At 48.8% G+C, this 13,753-nt stretch overlaps 1 protein-coding gene across 4 annotated transcripts in view; it reads left to right on the top strand.

The window, feature by feature from the left end:
* The first annotated feature begins 3,920 nt into the window (after window positions 1-3,920).
* The window catches only part of Pecam1 (platelet and endothelial cell adhesion molecule 1), a 60,087-nt gene continuing 50,254 nt past the window's right edge, over window positions 3,921-13,753 (top strand). For all 4 annotated transcript variants that reach the window (XM_057775358.1, XM_057775357.1, XM_057775356.1 and 1 more), the window contains exons 1-2: window positions 3,921-4,172; window positions 4,269-4,295. In XM_057775358.1, the coding sequence (XP_057631341.1) occupies window positions 4,139-4,172; window positions 4,269-4,295 (61 nt within the window). In that variant the 5' untranslated portion in view covers window positions 3,921-4,138. The remainder of the gene's footprint in view (window positions 4,173-4,268; window positions 4,296-13,753) is intronic.

Here is a 13,753-nt window from a genome sequence, read left to right as displayed (position 1 = left end):
GATCTGGGAACTAAGAAAGGTATTTTGACTTTAAAATACAGGCCTAAGGATTTGATGCTTTGGAAAAAGAGGCTCTGCTTTTGTCTCCACAGAGGATGAGAATCTGTGGATTTGTTGCAAATTTATGTGGTTTGAATTATCGAAAGCCCCTGAAATGTTTATGTAAAATACCCCCAAGAATGCAAGCACTCCTGCTCAGGTTAACGATGCCCAAACTCCCTAAAAGATTGTTGAAGTGGGGCCCCTTCAATGGTTCCAGAGCAGGAGCCGCGAGCCTGCTTCCCTGAGTTCTGTTCCACTCCATGCAGCAGTTTGGATCCAGAGTGAGTGTGGCTGGGGCCACAAGGCAGCCGGAGCAGAGCTTTGCCACCACAGCTACTGCTGCCGCACTTGCTCACTCACAGACTATACAGATGGCTGAGACTGTCAACCAGCAGGCTGAAAGAGTCAGTAATGCTTTGAACATTCAAAATGATCTTAATGGACATATTCAATTGGGCATATTGACCTTGAACCAACAAGTAGTTCTGGTTCAGGAGCAAGTGGACTATCTTTGGACTTTTCAACAGTTGTGAGTTACTCACGCACTGCATTGCATGCTTCTGCTACTGTTAGGGAACTCAACCGTCATATGAGAGGGTTTGGAATACTGCTTTTGTTAATTTTACCACCCAGTTAGTGCATGCTAGATGGTTGCAACGCTGGTCTGGCTCCTTAGCACTGTCAGTTCTGGCGATACTTGGTTTAGGGCTATGTGTCTGGGTAGCCACGGATGGGCAATACTTTAGGGCAGGATGCCACCTAAGACAGGGAATATTAGAGGGCTATTCCCCGTGACAGGCAAGGTATTATAAAATAAATTGGGGGGAGTTGTGATCCAGCTGCTCTCACTCCCCCTGACTAACAGCAGAACTTCCTTGTGGTCTGTAATTGACAAGGATGTTTGTGTTCTTTCTGGCCTGTGGGTCTCCACGGAAGGAGTAGAGATATAAAAGGTTGCTGGGCAAAATAAAGGTTGCTGTTCTTCCACCTGAAATCCCGGCACACACACACACCCGCCAGTCTTGGCTATCCAGGCTGTGCTGGCTGTAGCAACTTAACAAACAGCGAGAGAAGGGAGAAAAGCAAAGAAGGAAGGGGGAGGGAGGGAAGGGGTTAGATGCCCAATGCTCTGCGCTCTGCTCTTCAACTGCTCTTATCAAATAGGTCAGAGCAGGGAATGATTTTCTAGATGGAAGCCATCACTTTTTTGGCTCTTACTGGATGCAAGCAGCAGAGTTAGGGAGCAAGGAGTTTTCCACGTAGTGAGTTCAAGGCCAGTCAAAGCAACAGGAGATTCTGTTCCTAAAGCAGGGAAGGAAGGAAGGAAAGGGCACCCTCAAGGCACAGATCACCCATTCTGACAATACGGTAGTTCCCATCACTAGCCGAGACAAACGTCAGACTAATGTTCCCTGGGATTTTGTTGTTCTTTTTGTATTGTTTTCGGACAGAATCTCACAATGTGGCTCTGTCTGGAACTCCACCATGGCCTTGAACTCACAGAGATTTGTCTGTGTGCCTCTGCTCCCAGAATCCTGGAATTAAATGTGCGCCACTATACCTGACTCTTGAGCTTTCGTTTGTTTGAGACAGGGTCCTTTGACGTCCAGTCTGTCCTTAAACTCACTATGTAGCCAAGAATGACCTCTAACCTCTGACCCTCTTGCTGTCATCTCCCAAGTGGAATTACAGACATGCCCCACCACACCTGATTTGTGTGATTCTGAACACTGAACCCCAGACTTCCTGAATGCCAGGCCAGCACTCTACCAGCAGAGTTACAACTTGAGTCTCTAACTAATGTTTTTATTATTATTATTATCTATTTTTCTTTTCTTGACAGGATCTCTCTGTGTTCTGTCCTGGAACTTGCTCTGTAGACCAGAATGGCCTTGAACCCAAAGATCCGCCTGCCTCTGTCTCTGGAGTACTGGGATTAAAGGCGTGAATCATCACACCAGACAGCTTTTTTACTTGTTTGTTTATGTATATATAATTGTGTCTGCAGTGTGTGTGTGTGTGTGTGAGCGCATGTGCAAGCCCTCAGACCAGAAGAGGGCACTGGCTCCCCCGTGACTAGAGTTACAGGCAGTTATGCGCTATCTGATGTGGGTGGTGGGAAACGAAGCTCTGGTTCTCCAGAGGAGCAGAAATGCTTTTAACCACTGAGCCATCTCTCTGGCCCTGACTAAAGCTCCTTGGTCTACTAAGTAGGAGTCACTTCCCCTGAGAGCATGGAGTTGTCAGTCTACTTGAGAAGAACAGATTGTTGAGAAGATGAGGGAAGGGAAGGGGCATGGAGGGAGTTCGCAAAGAAGAGGGGAAGGGATGCTTCAGTGGGCAAAGAGCAATAGGAAGCCGGGCGGTGGTGGCGCACGCCTTTAATCCCAGCACTTGGGAGGCAGAGGCAGGCGGATCTCTGTGAGTTCGAGACCAGCCTGGTCTACAAGAGCTAGTTCCAGGACAGGCTCCAAAACCACAGAGAAACCCTGTCTCGAAAAACCACACACACAAAAAAAAGAGCAATGGGAAAGGCACGTGATGCATTCTGGGAGTTTACATTTCAGCAACCAAAGCCTAGGGCAGGGGAAGAAGTGGGGGGGGTTTTCAACAAGGGTTGGGTAATAATGAGTAATGGAGGCTTAGGGTCTGCTTTTCCCCAGAGAGGTAACTACATGTCAGACATCAAAATGAAAGAAACCAATTTATAGTCTAGAACATTCCCTAGGAGACAAAGGCTGCACTATTTGTCTGTGATGGGAGGATTGTGTTCAAAGGTAGCCTTGGGCCATTTAGCCAGCCCCTGCGTCAGAATAAAGGAATGAGGAAAGGGAATAGGGAATGTTAGAGCACCTTGGCATCCCTGGAACCTTGGGAAGAAGAAGGTATAGGGAGGAGGGAGAAGCAGTGAGCTGGAGCAGGAGAGATGGCTCAGCAGTTAAGGGTATTGGCTGGGCAATCATAAGGATTGGAGTTCAGATCCCAATTGCTAAGCAGTATCAGCTCTGGAGGACCTGATCCCCTCCCTGGCCTCCAGACACACGGGCACACAGACGCCCCTTCTCCAACTCACATATTCATACTCGCATGAAGATACATAAGTAGAGGGGGGCATGATGGTTCAGTGTCAAGCCTGATGCTCTACGTTTGGTCGGAGTTTGAGCCTGAGACCCTCATGGTCGAAGGAAAGAATTCCTACAGGCTGGCCTCTGACCCCACCCCACCCCAAAGACAGAGTGGCACACGTGTGCTCCACTCCACTCCCACGTGCACAAATAAATGCTATTTTAAAAAAACTAACCAAACAAATAACAGACAAAAAGGGTGGGAGTGGGGGAAGAGAAACCTCCCTGTGATCTAGCGTGAACTACATACACATACATACACCTATGTATGGTCAAAGGGGGATCCTTTGGTGCCTAAGTCAATAATTAGAGTCCACTGCGGAGACTAAAGAAAGTCCCTGTTCCTGCTGAATTCCCAGCTCCGATGCCCGGGTGGCAGTGTTCCTCACAAACACGGCATATTGTCAGAAAAGCCAGCCATGGAAGGACAGGAGGCCCAGATTTACACTGTGTGGACGCAGGCCCCTTGGGGAGCACACCGGAAAGGCAGGCCTTACAGGGTGTCCCGCAAAAGCACTTTGGATAGAAGACGAAGGGAGGGAAATAACCCCTCACCTTGTCGGGGGAAGGAGTCCCCAAACCCAGAGGAGGCAAGAGACTCAAGAACTCTGAGGCAAAAGTCACTTTTGACTTTTTGTTGTTTTCTCCCTTCTAGACAAAGCCACTGGATTCCATGGTCCCTCCGGAAGACCAGTCATTTCCTGAGGAGATATCGGGCCAGCCCAGACCTCATTGTTCTTGGTTTCCAGCTATGGCCACCATTACCTGACAAGTGCCAGAGCTGGTCTCTCTCTGGACGCCTGGAGAAGCCCTCAGAATAGTTTCTGCTTTTCACACAGCAGGTTTCTGGTCTGTGACTGGGAAGAGAATTCTGCACCTGAGGCATGGCCAGAAGGCAAAACTAACTGCACACCTCCGTCCACAAGAGTTTTCCTCTCAGGAAGCAGCTGAGGTGGACCTCAGTCAGCAAGATGCGCGGGGCGGTCCTGCTCACACTGCTGCTCTGTGAGTTTTTAACCTACTTCTACTTCAGTTTCGGGAGGCTTCGGTCTGGGGTTAGTGAAATCAACAGATGTTTTTTTTCTTCCCCTGTCTTTCCAGATTCAAGCCTCCAGGCACAGGAAAACTGTAAGTCCTGATGTTTTTTATGTGGCTTCCTTCTTGGTGTTGTTTCTGAGATTCTTAGCTTATGTCAGGCTGCTTAGGGTTATGTGTAGACTGAGAAACTTATTCCAAAGGAAAACCAAAGTGGATTCCATTTTGGCATTTTTTTTAAAAAAGAGGCTTTTAGAACAAAAACGTGTTAGAAGATTCCAAGAGTGTGTTTTAGAAACTTGGTTATAAGCCGGGCGGTGGTGGCGCAAGCCTTTAATCCCAGCACTTGGGAGGCAGAGGCAGGTGAATCTCTCTGTGAGTTCGAGACCAGCCTGGTCTACAAGAGCTAGTTCCAGGACAGGCTCCAAAGCCACAGAGAAACCCTGTCTCGAAAAACGAAAAAAAAAAAAAAAGAAACTTGGTTATAGGAGCTCGTTCCAGAGCACAGCTTTAGATCTTGGTGGGTTGCTGTTTGTTGGAATTCGGGAGATGATTTTTAAAAAGATCCAGGGATCCCTCATTTACTTGGAGTCTTTCTACCCTGAACTGTTTGTTTTTACATCACACTACATCTCCACGTTTACTTTCAAACTCCTCTTTATTTGGTTGGGTTTGGTGCCTGTGATCCCAGCACTTGGGGGGCAGACACCCGAAGGATCAATAGTCAAGGCCAGCTTGAGTTACGTAGCAAGTTTGAGGGAAGTCCAGGCCTCATGAGATCTTGTCTGAAACAGCACAAAACCAACTCCTCTAAACCAAAAACTAAACACACACACACACAAAACCAAGTCTTTCGATTGTTCTGATTTACAATGGAACCCAGTTGACTTGCCATAGAAGGAACCAATTGTAACTGAATATTAGGACTCCCTTTGTCCTAGGAGACCAAAAGAAGAGCGTGATTTCCTTTTCTACCCACCTGGGAAGCTCCATTTCCACCTCAGATCTTCTGAGCCTGCACACAGGGAAGGGTTCTGTCTTAAAATTGACCCCATCATCCACTTGAGAGCTGATCCGCAACCTCCGAAATCTCAGATAAGGGTTTTTTTATTCTGCTTAGTCTGGGCCTCTGAAGCAAGGGGCTCAGCTGTGGGCCAGGAAAAAGGCCACAGGTTACATTCTCTGTCAGTCAAAAGTCACTTTGTTGGGGGAATAGGGAACCCTGGGTTACAGGCTCATCCCTATAGCTCTTTTGAGCTGACACAGCTGCACACGATAGGGCTGAGTTGAACCAAGGATGGAGCTGTGGCCCCAGGGTTAGGAGGGCTGTGGCCCATGAGTCTCTGGTTAGTCTGCATTTCCTTAAGCATCTAACTTCCTTGGCAACTCATGGAGGTAGACTGTGTGTTCCTTCAAGCCATCCCCATTTAAGGATGCTATCTCTGAGCCTCCGGAAGATGTGATTTAGCCCGGAAAGCCAGGGTTTGTCAGCACTACGATCTGATCTCCAGTACCTAAAACCCAGATGTCTGTCTATCTGGGGTTTATCTTTTGCTTTTCTTTGCGCAGCCTGGTTTAAGCCAGGAGTCTCACAGTGTGGCCTAACGTAGTCTTGAACTCACTTTGTAGCTCAAGCTGCCTTTGAACTCTAAATCCTGCTGCCTCAGTCTCCCTAGTGCTGGGGTCACAGTTGTGTAGCACTGCCCCTGATGTCACTCATCTCTTTTAAGTCCTGGTTTGCTTTGTTTCTTGGGCCCTTCCCCCTTGCTATAAGATGGAATGGTCCACAGATGCTGTGGCAAGGAGTAGGGTAAAGTTGAGACTAAAGTAGTGGAGGTGACTTCCTTGTCCTGTCTTCAGGGGTTAGTGAATGACAGGGGTGTTCAGTCCTTACCCACCTTTATAATTTAAGCTGCTTTCCCATCTACTCCCCATCCCAGCCATGTCCCCGTTTCTCTCTCTTTCACACACAGGGTGTCACGTACCTCAAACTCATTATGTAGCTGAGGATGGCATTGAGTTTCTGGCCCTCTCGCTTTTGTCTTCCAAGGACTGAGATGACAGGCACACATCACACCAGGTTTATGCCATGCTGGGGAGCAAACCAAGGGCTTTAAAAGTGTTAGGCAAACACTCTACCAACTGAACTACACCCCAGCCTTCCCCCGTCTCCTGTCTGGATTCTGCTCTGCTAACCCTAGAGGGTTTTGCATTTCAAGGTCCCATAACCTGTTTTCCGTGGTACCCACCACTCTCTCACCTCTTTATCTGCTTCAGACGACACCAGTTATAAGAAAAAGGAGGCAGATGGGGGGCAACAGGCTGAGAGTGCTTTATTGGAACAGCTAGGGGCCGCAACCTTTCTGAGCGGTGAAGGGTGAGCATTCTTAGAAGGTAGAGGGTGTGTGTGTGAGTAGCTATCAGGCAGTTACAGCGACTTTTTTTTGTGTGTGTGTGGTTGGACTGGAAGCAGGGTGGGTACTTTTTGATACCCAGACATATTGTTTCTGCAGGCGAAGTGGAAAGGGCAGGCTAGGGGCTGAGCCATTCTTTATTGCTCTGTACAGCCTGACTCAATTCCTCATGACCTGAGGCTATTATGCTATATACCCCAACTCTGGGAGGGTGAGAAGAAGGGAGAGGGGCTGGAGTAGGGGGGTCCTTCCAGTTGGAGGGCGGTGATGGTCTCAGTGGTGAATGGAGCGTGTTAAGTCCCTCCCATGACATAGGGTCTGATAGTGCGGGCCGTGGAGGATCGAGTGACCCTCTAGGAGGTGAAAGCTTTCAAAGTCTTTGTTGGAGGAACTTGGTGAGAACTGGAAAGGCAGGGACAGGAGATAAAGTACAATCATGAAGATCGGATCTGCCAAGGGGTGGCCCATGGCCCCCAAGCAGTCCTGGTAATCTTCAGAGAATATTGCCTACCTTTTCCCCATGTTTGATTCTTTCTAAGAATTGTTCAGCATTTTCCTGCACTAGGCCATGCTGGTTTGCATAAAAGCAGCCCCTTGTCCCCTAGGTAGGCACAGGTGCCCCCTTTTTGGCCATCGTTACTGAAAACTGGTCCTCTGTGGCTTTGGGGGACCACTGCAGCCAGGGGATTTGATTTCATAAGGCGACTGTGATTTGTTGTGCTAAGATCAGGTGTCTTCCTTAGCCTGATTGGTCCGTTGGCTGGGCTGTACCTGTTGGGGTTCTATTGCTTGTTGTAGGATCAGAGCCACGCGGGGGCGGGGGTAAGGGTTGGGGGCTCACATAGAAACACTTGTTTCGTTAGAGAAGGAGGTTCATGGGGTAATAAGAACTGGATGGGGATAACGAGGAGGAGTTTTGACTGGGAGAAGCGCCAGCGTGGGAAGGACATAAAAGCCCGTATCTAGGAGAAGTGGTATGGCTGAATTTTTGCCTGGCACCTGTGTCTTCGGGTCCCATCTCAAACCATCTGGGCTTTGTTGGTGGGGAAGCAGCATCATTCTTGGAGGGGGGCACACACCCCACCCACAGCCATCGTCAAGTTTGGTTGCAGAGCACTAAACAGAGTTGGTCCTGAAGGATGTTAAGCTGATCTGAATTTTCTCTTAGGTGTTTGAGAACTGTTGAGACAGCAAGATTAATTCATGCAGAAAGGACTTCAGTCTGACTGTCTTAGTTCTGAGTACCCAAGACATTGTGAAGCGTGTCAAGAAGAGGGATGAGTTGGATGGAGGTCACTTGAACTGCTTGTAAGGGTTTAGTGAGCAGATTTATCTTGGAGTTGACAAAAGGGACAACGTAGAAAGGGCAGCAGCTAGAAGAGGGTCCACCCAAGAGGGCGTCAGTAAGACTCAACAGACAGCAAAGATCCGGACAAAAGTTAGGAGGTCGTAACTGTACAACCTTATGGGGAACATTAAGAGTCAAAGTTTACACCAGCCAGTTCCTTTCTTGGATTCCCAGAGAAGGTTCTTTATCCCTCCAAGGGAGGTTGTGGAAAGAGATCTCCCGGGCTGACCCCTCAGATAGGAAGGAACAACACCCGGGTAAGCAAGCCAGGCTCCACCTCCCAGGCCACCATGTGAAATGCATGTCTTACTGGTTTATTCCGTGTCGCCCAGTCCTCAAATCAGGTCCCAGCCAAGGACGTGACTCTCGTCCCTCCTTCTGTCTTAGACCCCTGGGCTGTCTCTGGCTCTCAGCTCACCACAGCCCGTCTCTGTTCATTTTAGGGAATGACTTCAGCTCCATCTTCATCTAGAAAACAGCGGGCTGGAGGGAACTCCCTGAACTTCCCGCCCAGCCCTGGCTGCTGCCTAATCTGCTTCCCCACCCATCCTGCTGCCTCTTCTCCTGGTTTCAGAGCGCAGGTCCATTCTGCAGGCTGGTCCAGGGCTCCTGCTGGGCCACCTGTGCCTGAGCCCATCCCCTCCCTCACCATAGCAACCTCACTGATACATTTATTCTGGTCTCCTTTAAAAGTCTCTGCTTTGCTTCCCGTTCCTTTCTCTGCATAGGCAAACCCAGCTGATGGCTATTGTTTCTACAGAAAAAACAATCATATACAAACTACCCACCCCCAGTTACTACCATTCTTCGTGGAACTTCGAGGCCGGTTTAGAGGTCTCTGCTTCCTCCTGTCATGGCCTCCCTGCTGACAATCTCTGCTCCCTAAAGAGTCACCAAAGCCCTCCTGATGCCAAGTCTACTCATCCTGGAACTTTTGCTACCCTTGACTAAAGATCACACCCACAATTCAGCTTCTCTGACCTAGGATTTCCTTCCTGGCATTTTCTCTTTCTTAGTAAGCCCTCCTTCCTCACCCCCAGGAGAGACCCAGCTCTGACCTGGGTCTGAATCTAGATACCACCCCACCCCCACGCCTCTGGAGCAGGCGCCTAGTAACAGTTTCTCCATAGCTAGTCTAGCATGCCAGGCCTTCACGGTTTCCCTCAGTGCCAAGGTTTCGTCTCCTCTCTTAGCTTTTACCTGGCTTTCTCTGGAACCAAGAGCCTAACTTCTACTTGTCTATATTCAACCAAATTAGGCATTAAAAAATTGGTAAAATATAAGTAATCTGATATTTATTCTTTACATTGTCATTTATTTATTTATTTTTGAGCCAGGGTCTTGCTAGATAGCCCTGGCTGACCTGGGACTTGCTATGTAGACCAGGCTGTCCTGGAACTCACAGAGGTCTGCCTGTCTCTGCTTCCCGAGAACTGGGATTACAGGTGTGCGCCACCATCGCCTGGCTAGTTCTAGGATATTTTATCACTCTAGAAATGAAGCTCTTTGTTTGCCTTGACAGTCTTGTATGCCTCTGATTCAGCCCCACCTGCCTGCCCTGCCTCAGCCACTTCCATCTGATCCACCCCAGGTGGCTTACTGCCCTGGAGTCTGAGGCCTCAGTGATCTTTCTAGAACCCTCATCCATCCTGCTCCCCCATCCTGACCCACCCAATCCCTCTTCCCCACATTCTGCTTCCCTCCTAGAACCGTCATGTCCGGAACACAAGGGTTTCTCATGCCCCTGTACCCTGGTACGTGTTGTTCTGGAAGCCCCACAGCTGGCCTGCCTGTGGCCCAGCAGACGAAATCCCTGGGGGCCTGTCCTGCACATCGTGTATCCTTGTGCTGTCTTGAGCAAACCCTCCCTCTCTACGTGACATGACTGAACTCTAGCCAACTATCCACCAGCCTGAGGTGTCTCAGACAGGGGTCATGTCTTGTTTTCCTCAGATGCCCAGCGCCTGGCACAGGTGTACGATAAATGTCACATGACTGGGAACTTGACGTGAACTTGGAGCTACTTGAGAATGCCATGGGCAGATAGGTCAGCATGTTCTCTGATAACACAGACGTTTCCTCAGGGACTCCATGCGTCCAGAAGCTTTGTAATTTTCCTGACAATGGCGGGCAGTGCCGCCTCCTCCTCCCCTCCAGCTCTGAGTCATTTCCAGGTTGAGAACCAGGTGGCTGGCGGGGGTGGCGGTGGGACTCATCTTGCTAAGGGGACTTGATTTGGGAAGGGGTCTCCATCGTTTTAGTGTTTGGCATTGTGTCTTTTAGTTGTTGGTTTTTGAGACAGGATTTCCCCATGTAACCCTGGCTATCCTGGAACTCTGTAGACCAGGCTGACCTTGAACTCACAGAGATCTACCTGCCTTTGCCTCCGAGTGCTGGGATTAAAGGCGCGCGCCACTACCGCCTGACTTGGCATTGTGAAGACTTTATTACTCTGGTCTCTTTCCATCAACCTTCTCTCTCAGATCTCTTTAGGCTGTTTTGATCCCTGTGACCCCTGCTTTCCACAGCAGTTTTGAGCAGTTTAAGGCTTATTGAGGGGAATGGAAGGAGAAGACCCCCCCCCCAGAAAAATACATTTGTGCATAACAGGAGTTCTGTGGGACATCGCTGATGTCACGTGTGCCTCCCAGAGCCAAGTACCCCAGGCCATGCCACTTAGACTCCGTGGAGCAGTCCAGTGTGTTTCTGCTCGGGGAACAGAATTTCTGTTTTATAGACATGGAGAATTCTCAAGATTGGCTATTGCCTTATTTTTTGTTTGCTTAATTTTATGTTTTGCAAAACAAAACTAAGGACCAAGCCAGGTGGTGGTAGTGCACGTCTTTAATCCCAGCCCTTGGGAGGCAGAGGCAGGTGGATCTCTGTGAGTTTGAGGCCAGCCTGGTCTACAGAACAAGTTCCAGAACAGCTAGGGTCGTTACACAGAGAAACCCTGTCTCAAAAACCCCAAACAAACAAACAACAAAACCCCAAAGACCCATCAACAAGACCAGGGATATTCCTTAGCATTCGTCTGTCATGCATTGAGTTTTTGACCCCCAGCACTGCCTAGACCACACAGGGTGATGCATGCCTGTTAGAGATGGAAAGATCATAAAATTCAGAACTCAAGCTAATCCTTGGTCAAAGTGGGCTCTAGCCACTGGTTTACAGAATTGTTTGTTCCAGGACAGCCAGGGCTACACACAAAACCCTGCCTCAAACAAACAAACAAACAATAAAATAAAATTACTGCCTATGTGAGACCTGCAGGCACAGTGCTGTTGTCATAGTTACTTGGGAAGGTGGATCTGGGGGGGGGGCTGCACATTCTAGGGTTGCCAAGATCACAGTGGGGAGTGCCCAGCCAAACTGGGCCACTCTGTTAACAGAACATCAGAGGGGGCTGGGGGAGGGGTGGGATGGCTCACATGTCGTCCCAATACTTGGAAAGCTAAGGTAGATTATGAAGAGTTTGAGGCTAACCTGAACTACCTAGCAAGATAGTCTTCCAATAAACAAATAGACATGATTTGAAAACAAACGTAAATTGTCCCAAGACTCAGTGGCTGAAAGCTGCCCAGTCTTGGGGTAACGACTCTGGGTCTCACGTGATGATCAACAAACTTTTGGTCAAGGTCAAAGTTATTTCCCCGAAGGCCTTGACTGAACCTGGGCCACCTGCTTCTGAGCTCACTCATGGCTGTGCACTGAAGGACCCAGTTCTCCTTCCTGTGAGATATCCCCCTCCTCTAAGCTGCTCCTGTGGGACGGGACAGCTGGCCTGGCCCAGTGCCAAGGTCCTGGAGGGGCGAGCTTGTCTAAATGGAAGCCGCACATATCTCTATGACCTCAGAAGGAATCTCCCGACTCCGTGGGAGTAACATAGATAGCCCTGGTATAAAGCAGGAGGTGTGGCAAGCAGGGAAAAGGGGTCGTTTTGAAGGCTGGCTAGAGCAGGTTGGTTGCCGCGATGCTGTGAACATTTGTTGTGCCCATGTTGTCTGTTAGGGTGAGGGCTTGGGCTGGGCTCATTCTGGAAATTTTTTTCTTTCTAATTTTTAGTACTTTTTAAAGTGTGTGTGTGTGTGTGTGTGTGTGTGTGCACTCCCTGATGTGCTTGTCGAGGTCAGAGGTCAACTTGGAGGAGTTAATTCTATCCTACCACGTGGGTCCTAGAGATCCCCAGACTCACTCAGTCAATCAGGCACGGCAATAAATAATCTTTGCTAAGTTACCTCAACAGCCCTATTTTTATTTTATTATTTTTACATTTTTTCATGTGTATGATCATTTTCCCTCACATGTGCCTGAAGTGCCAGAAGAGAGCATTGAATCTTCTGGAACTGTAGGCCAGACTGGCCTCTTGGCTGTCCTCCAGTCTGCCTCATCAGTGCTAGGATTAGACAGAAGTGGGTATCACTGTACCTGGTTCCCTAAGTTTTCTGCAGCATTTCCCGGTCTTCCATCCTGCAGCGTTCCTGCTGGCTGGCAACATAAAGTTCCTTCCAGTGAGCAGGGTGAGCCTTGCACAAGTGGGTGTGTGCTAGAGAACTTGGCCACGATGGTAGACACCAGCCTCACTACAAAAGCCACACTTGCCAAGCATGGTGGTGCACACCTTAATCCCAGCATTTGGGAGGCAGAGACAGGTCGACAGACCTCTGTGAATCCAAGCCGTCTACAGAGGGAGTCCCCTGCCAGCCAGGGCTACAGAGTGAGTCCCTGTCTCCAAAAAAAGCCACACTTGGAGCTTTAGTTGAATTTGCTTTTAACTTTTCTTTCTTTTCTTTTTTTTGAGACAGGTCCTTTCTGTCTAGCCCTTGCGGCCCGACACGGCTAAGCCCAGCTCTGGATGTTTTATGTTTTTAAAGCTTGTGGGCGGTTTCATCAGCTTTTGAAAGAAAGAAAACCAACAGCGGCAGAGCTGTAAAAGTTCAGGGAAAGGGAGAAGAGAGAAAGCCAGGCCTTTTTGCAGTTGGGGTGGGGCAAACAAACAGCAACAGGGTGAGGGGCAGGGGAGGAGGACTTCAGAGCCTGGGTGAGAAAGCTCAGGGCATCCAGGAAAGTACTCCCAGACTTTGCTCAGCACTGGGAGAAAAGGAACTAGAAGAGGAAGAACTTTTACCAGGGCCAAATGTGGACTCTGTCCACAAAGTGGCTCTAAGCAGCTGCCCTGAGGGAAAGTTTTTTTTTTCTGATTTTCAAGACAGGGTTTCTCCGTAGCTTTTTTTTTTTTTGTTCCTGTCCTGGAACTAGCTCTCGTAGACCAGGCTGGCCTCGAACTCACAGAGATCCGCCTGCCTTTGCCTCTGCCTCCCTAGTGCTGGGATTAAAGGTGTGTGCCACCACTGCCCGGACAGGAAAAGTTTCTTATCTCATTAAGGGGATAATTAGCTCTCTCCCGTCCTAGATGAGGCAGATTTCCCCGGAGGGAAGCACTCCTGGCAATTCAAGCAGTTCCTGGAGATTCAGGGTGATTAACCCAGCCTTAATCACCCCAAGAGAGGTGGATCAATAGTTAAGAGCTCTAATTGCTTTTGAAGAAAACAGGAGTTTGGTTCCTAGCACCCATGTTGGAAAATTTGCAGCTGTCTGGATAGCCAGTTCCAGGGGACTTGATATCCCCTTTAGCCTCCTTGGACATTACATTAATGTACATAAACCCACACACAGGCATACACTCAGATACATGGTAAATTTTTTTTAACAAAGTGCCAATAATATGTAATATTTTGTTTGAACTTAACTTTTTAATTTTGTTTTAAGATTTATTTACTTATTATGCA

Source organism: Chionomys nivalis, chromosome 7 (genome assembly GCF_950005125.1).
Source record: "Chionomys nivalis chromosome 7, mChiNiv1.1, whole genome shotgun sequence".
Taxonomy (NCBI): Eukaryota; Metazoa; Chordata; class Mammalia; order Rodentia; family Cricetidae; genus Chionomys; species Chionomys nivalis.
Note: the sequence above shows the minus strand (reverse complement) of the source record. Positions and strands in the feature narration are given on the sequence as shown.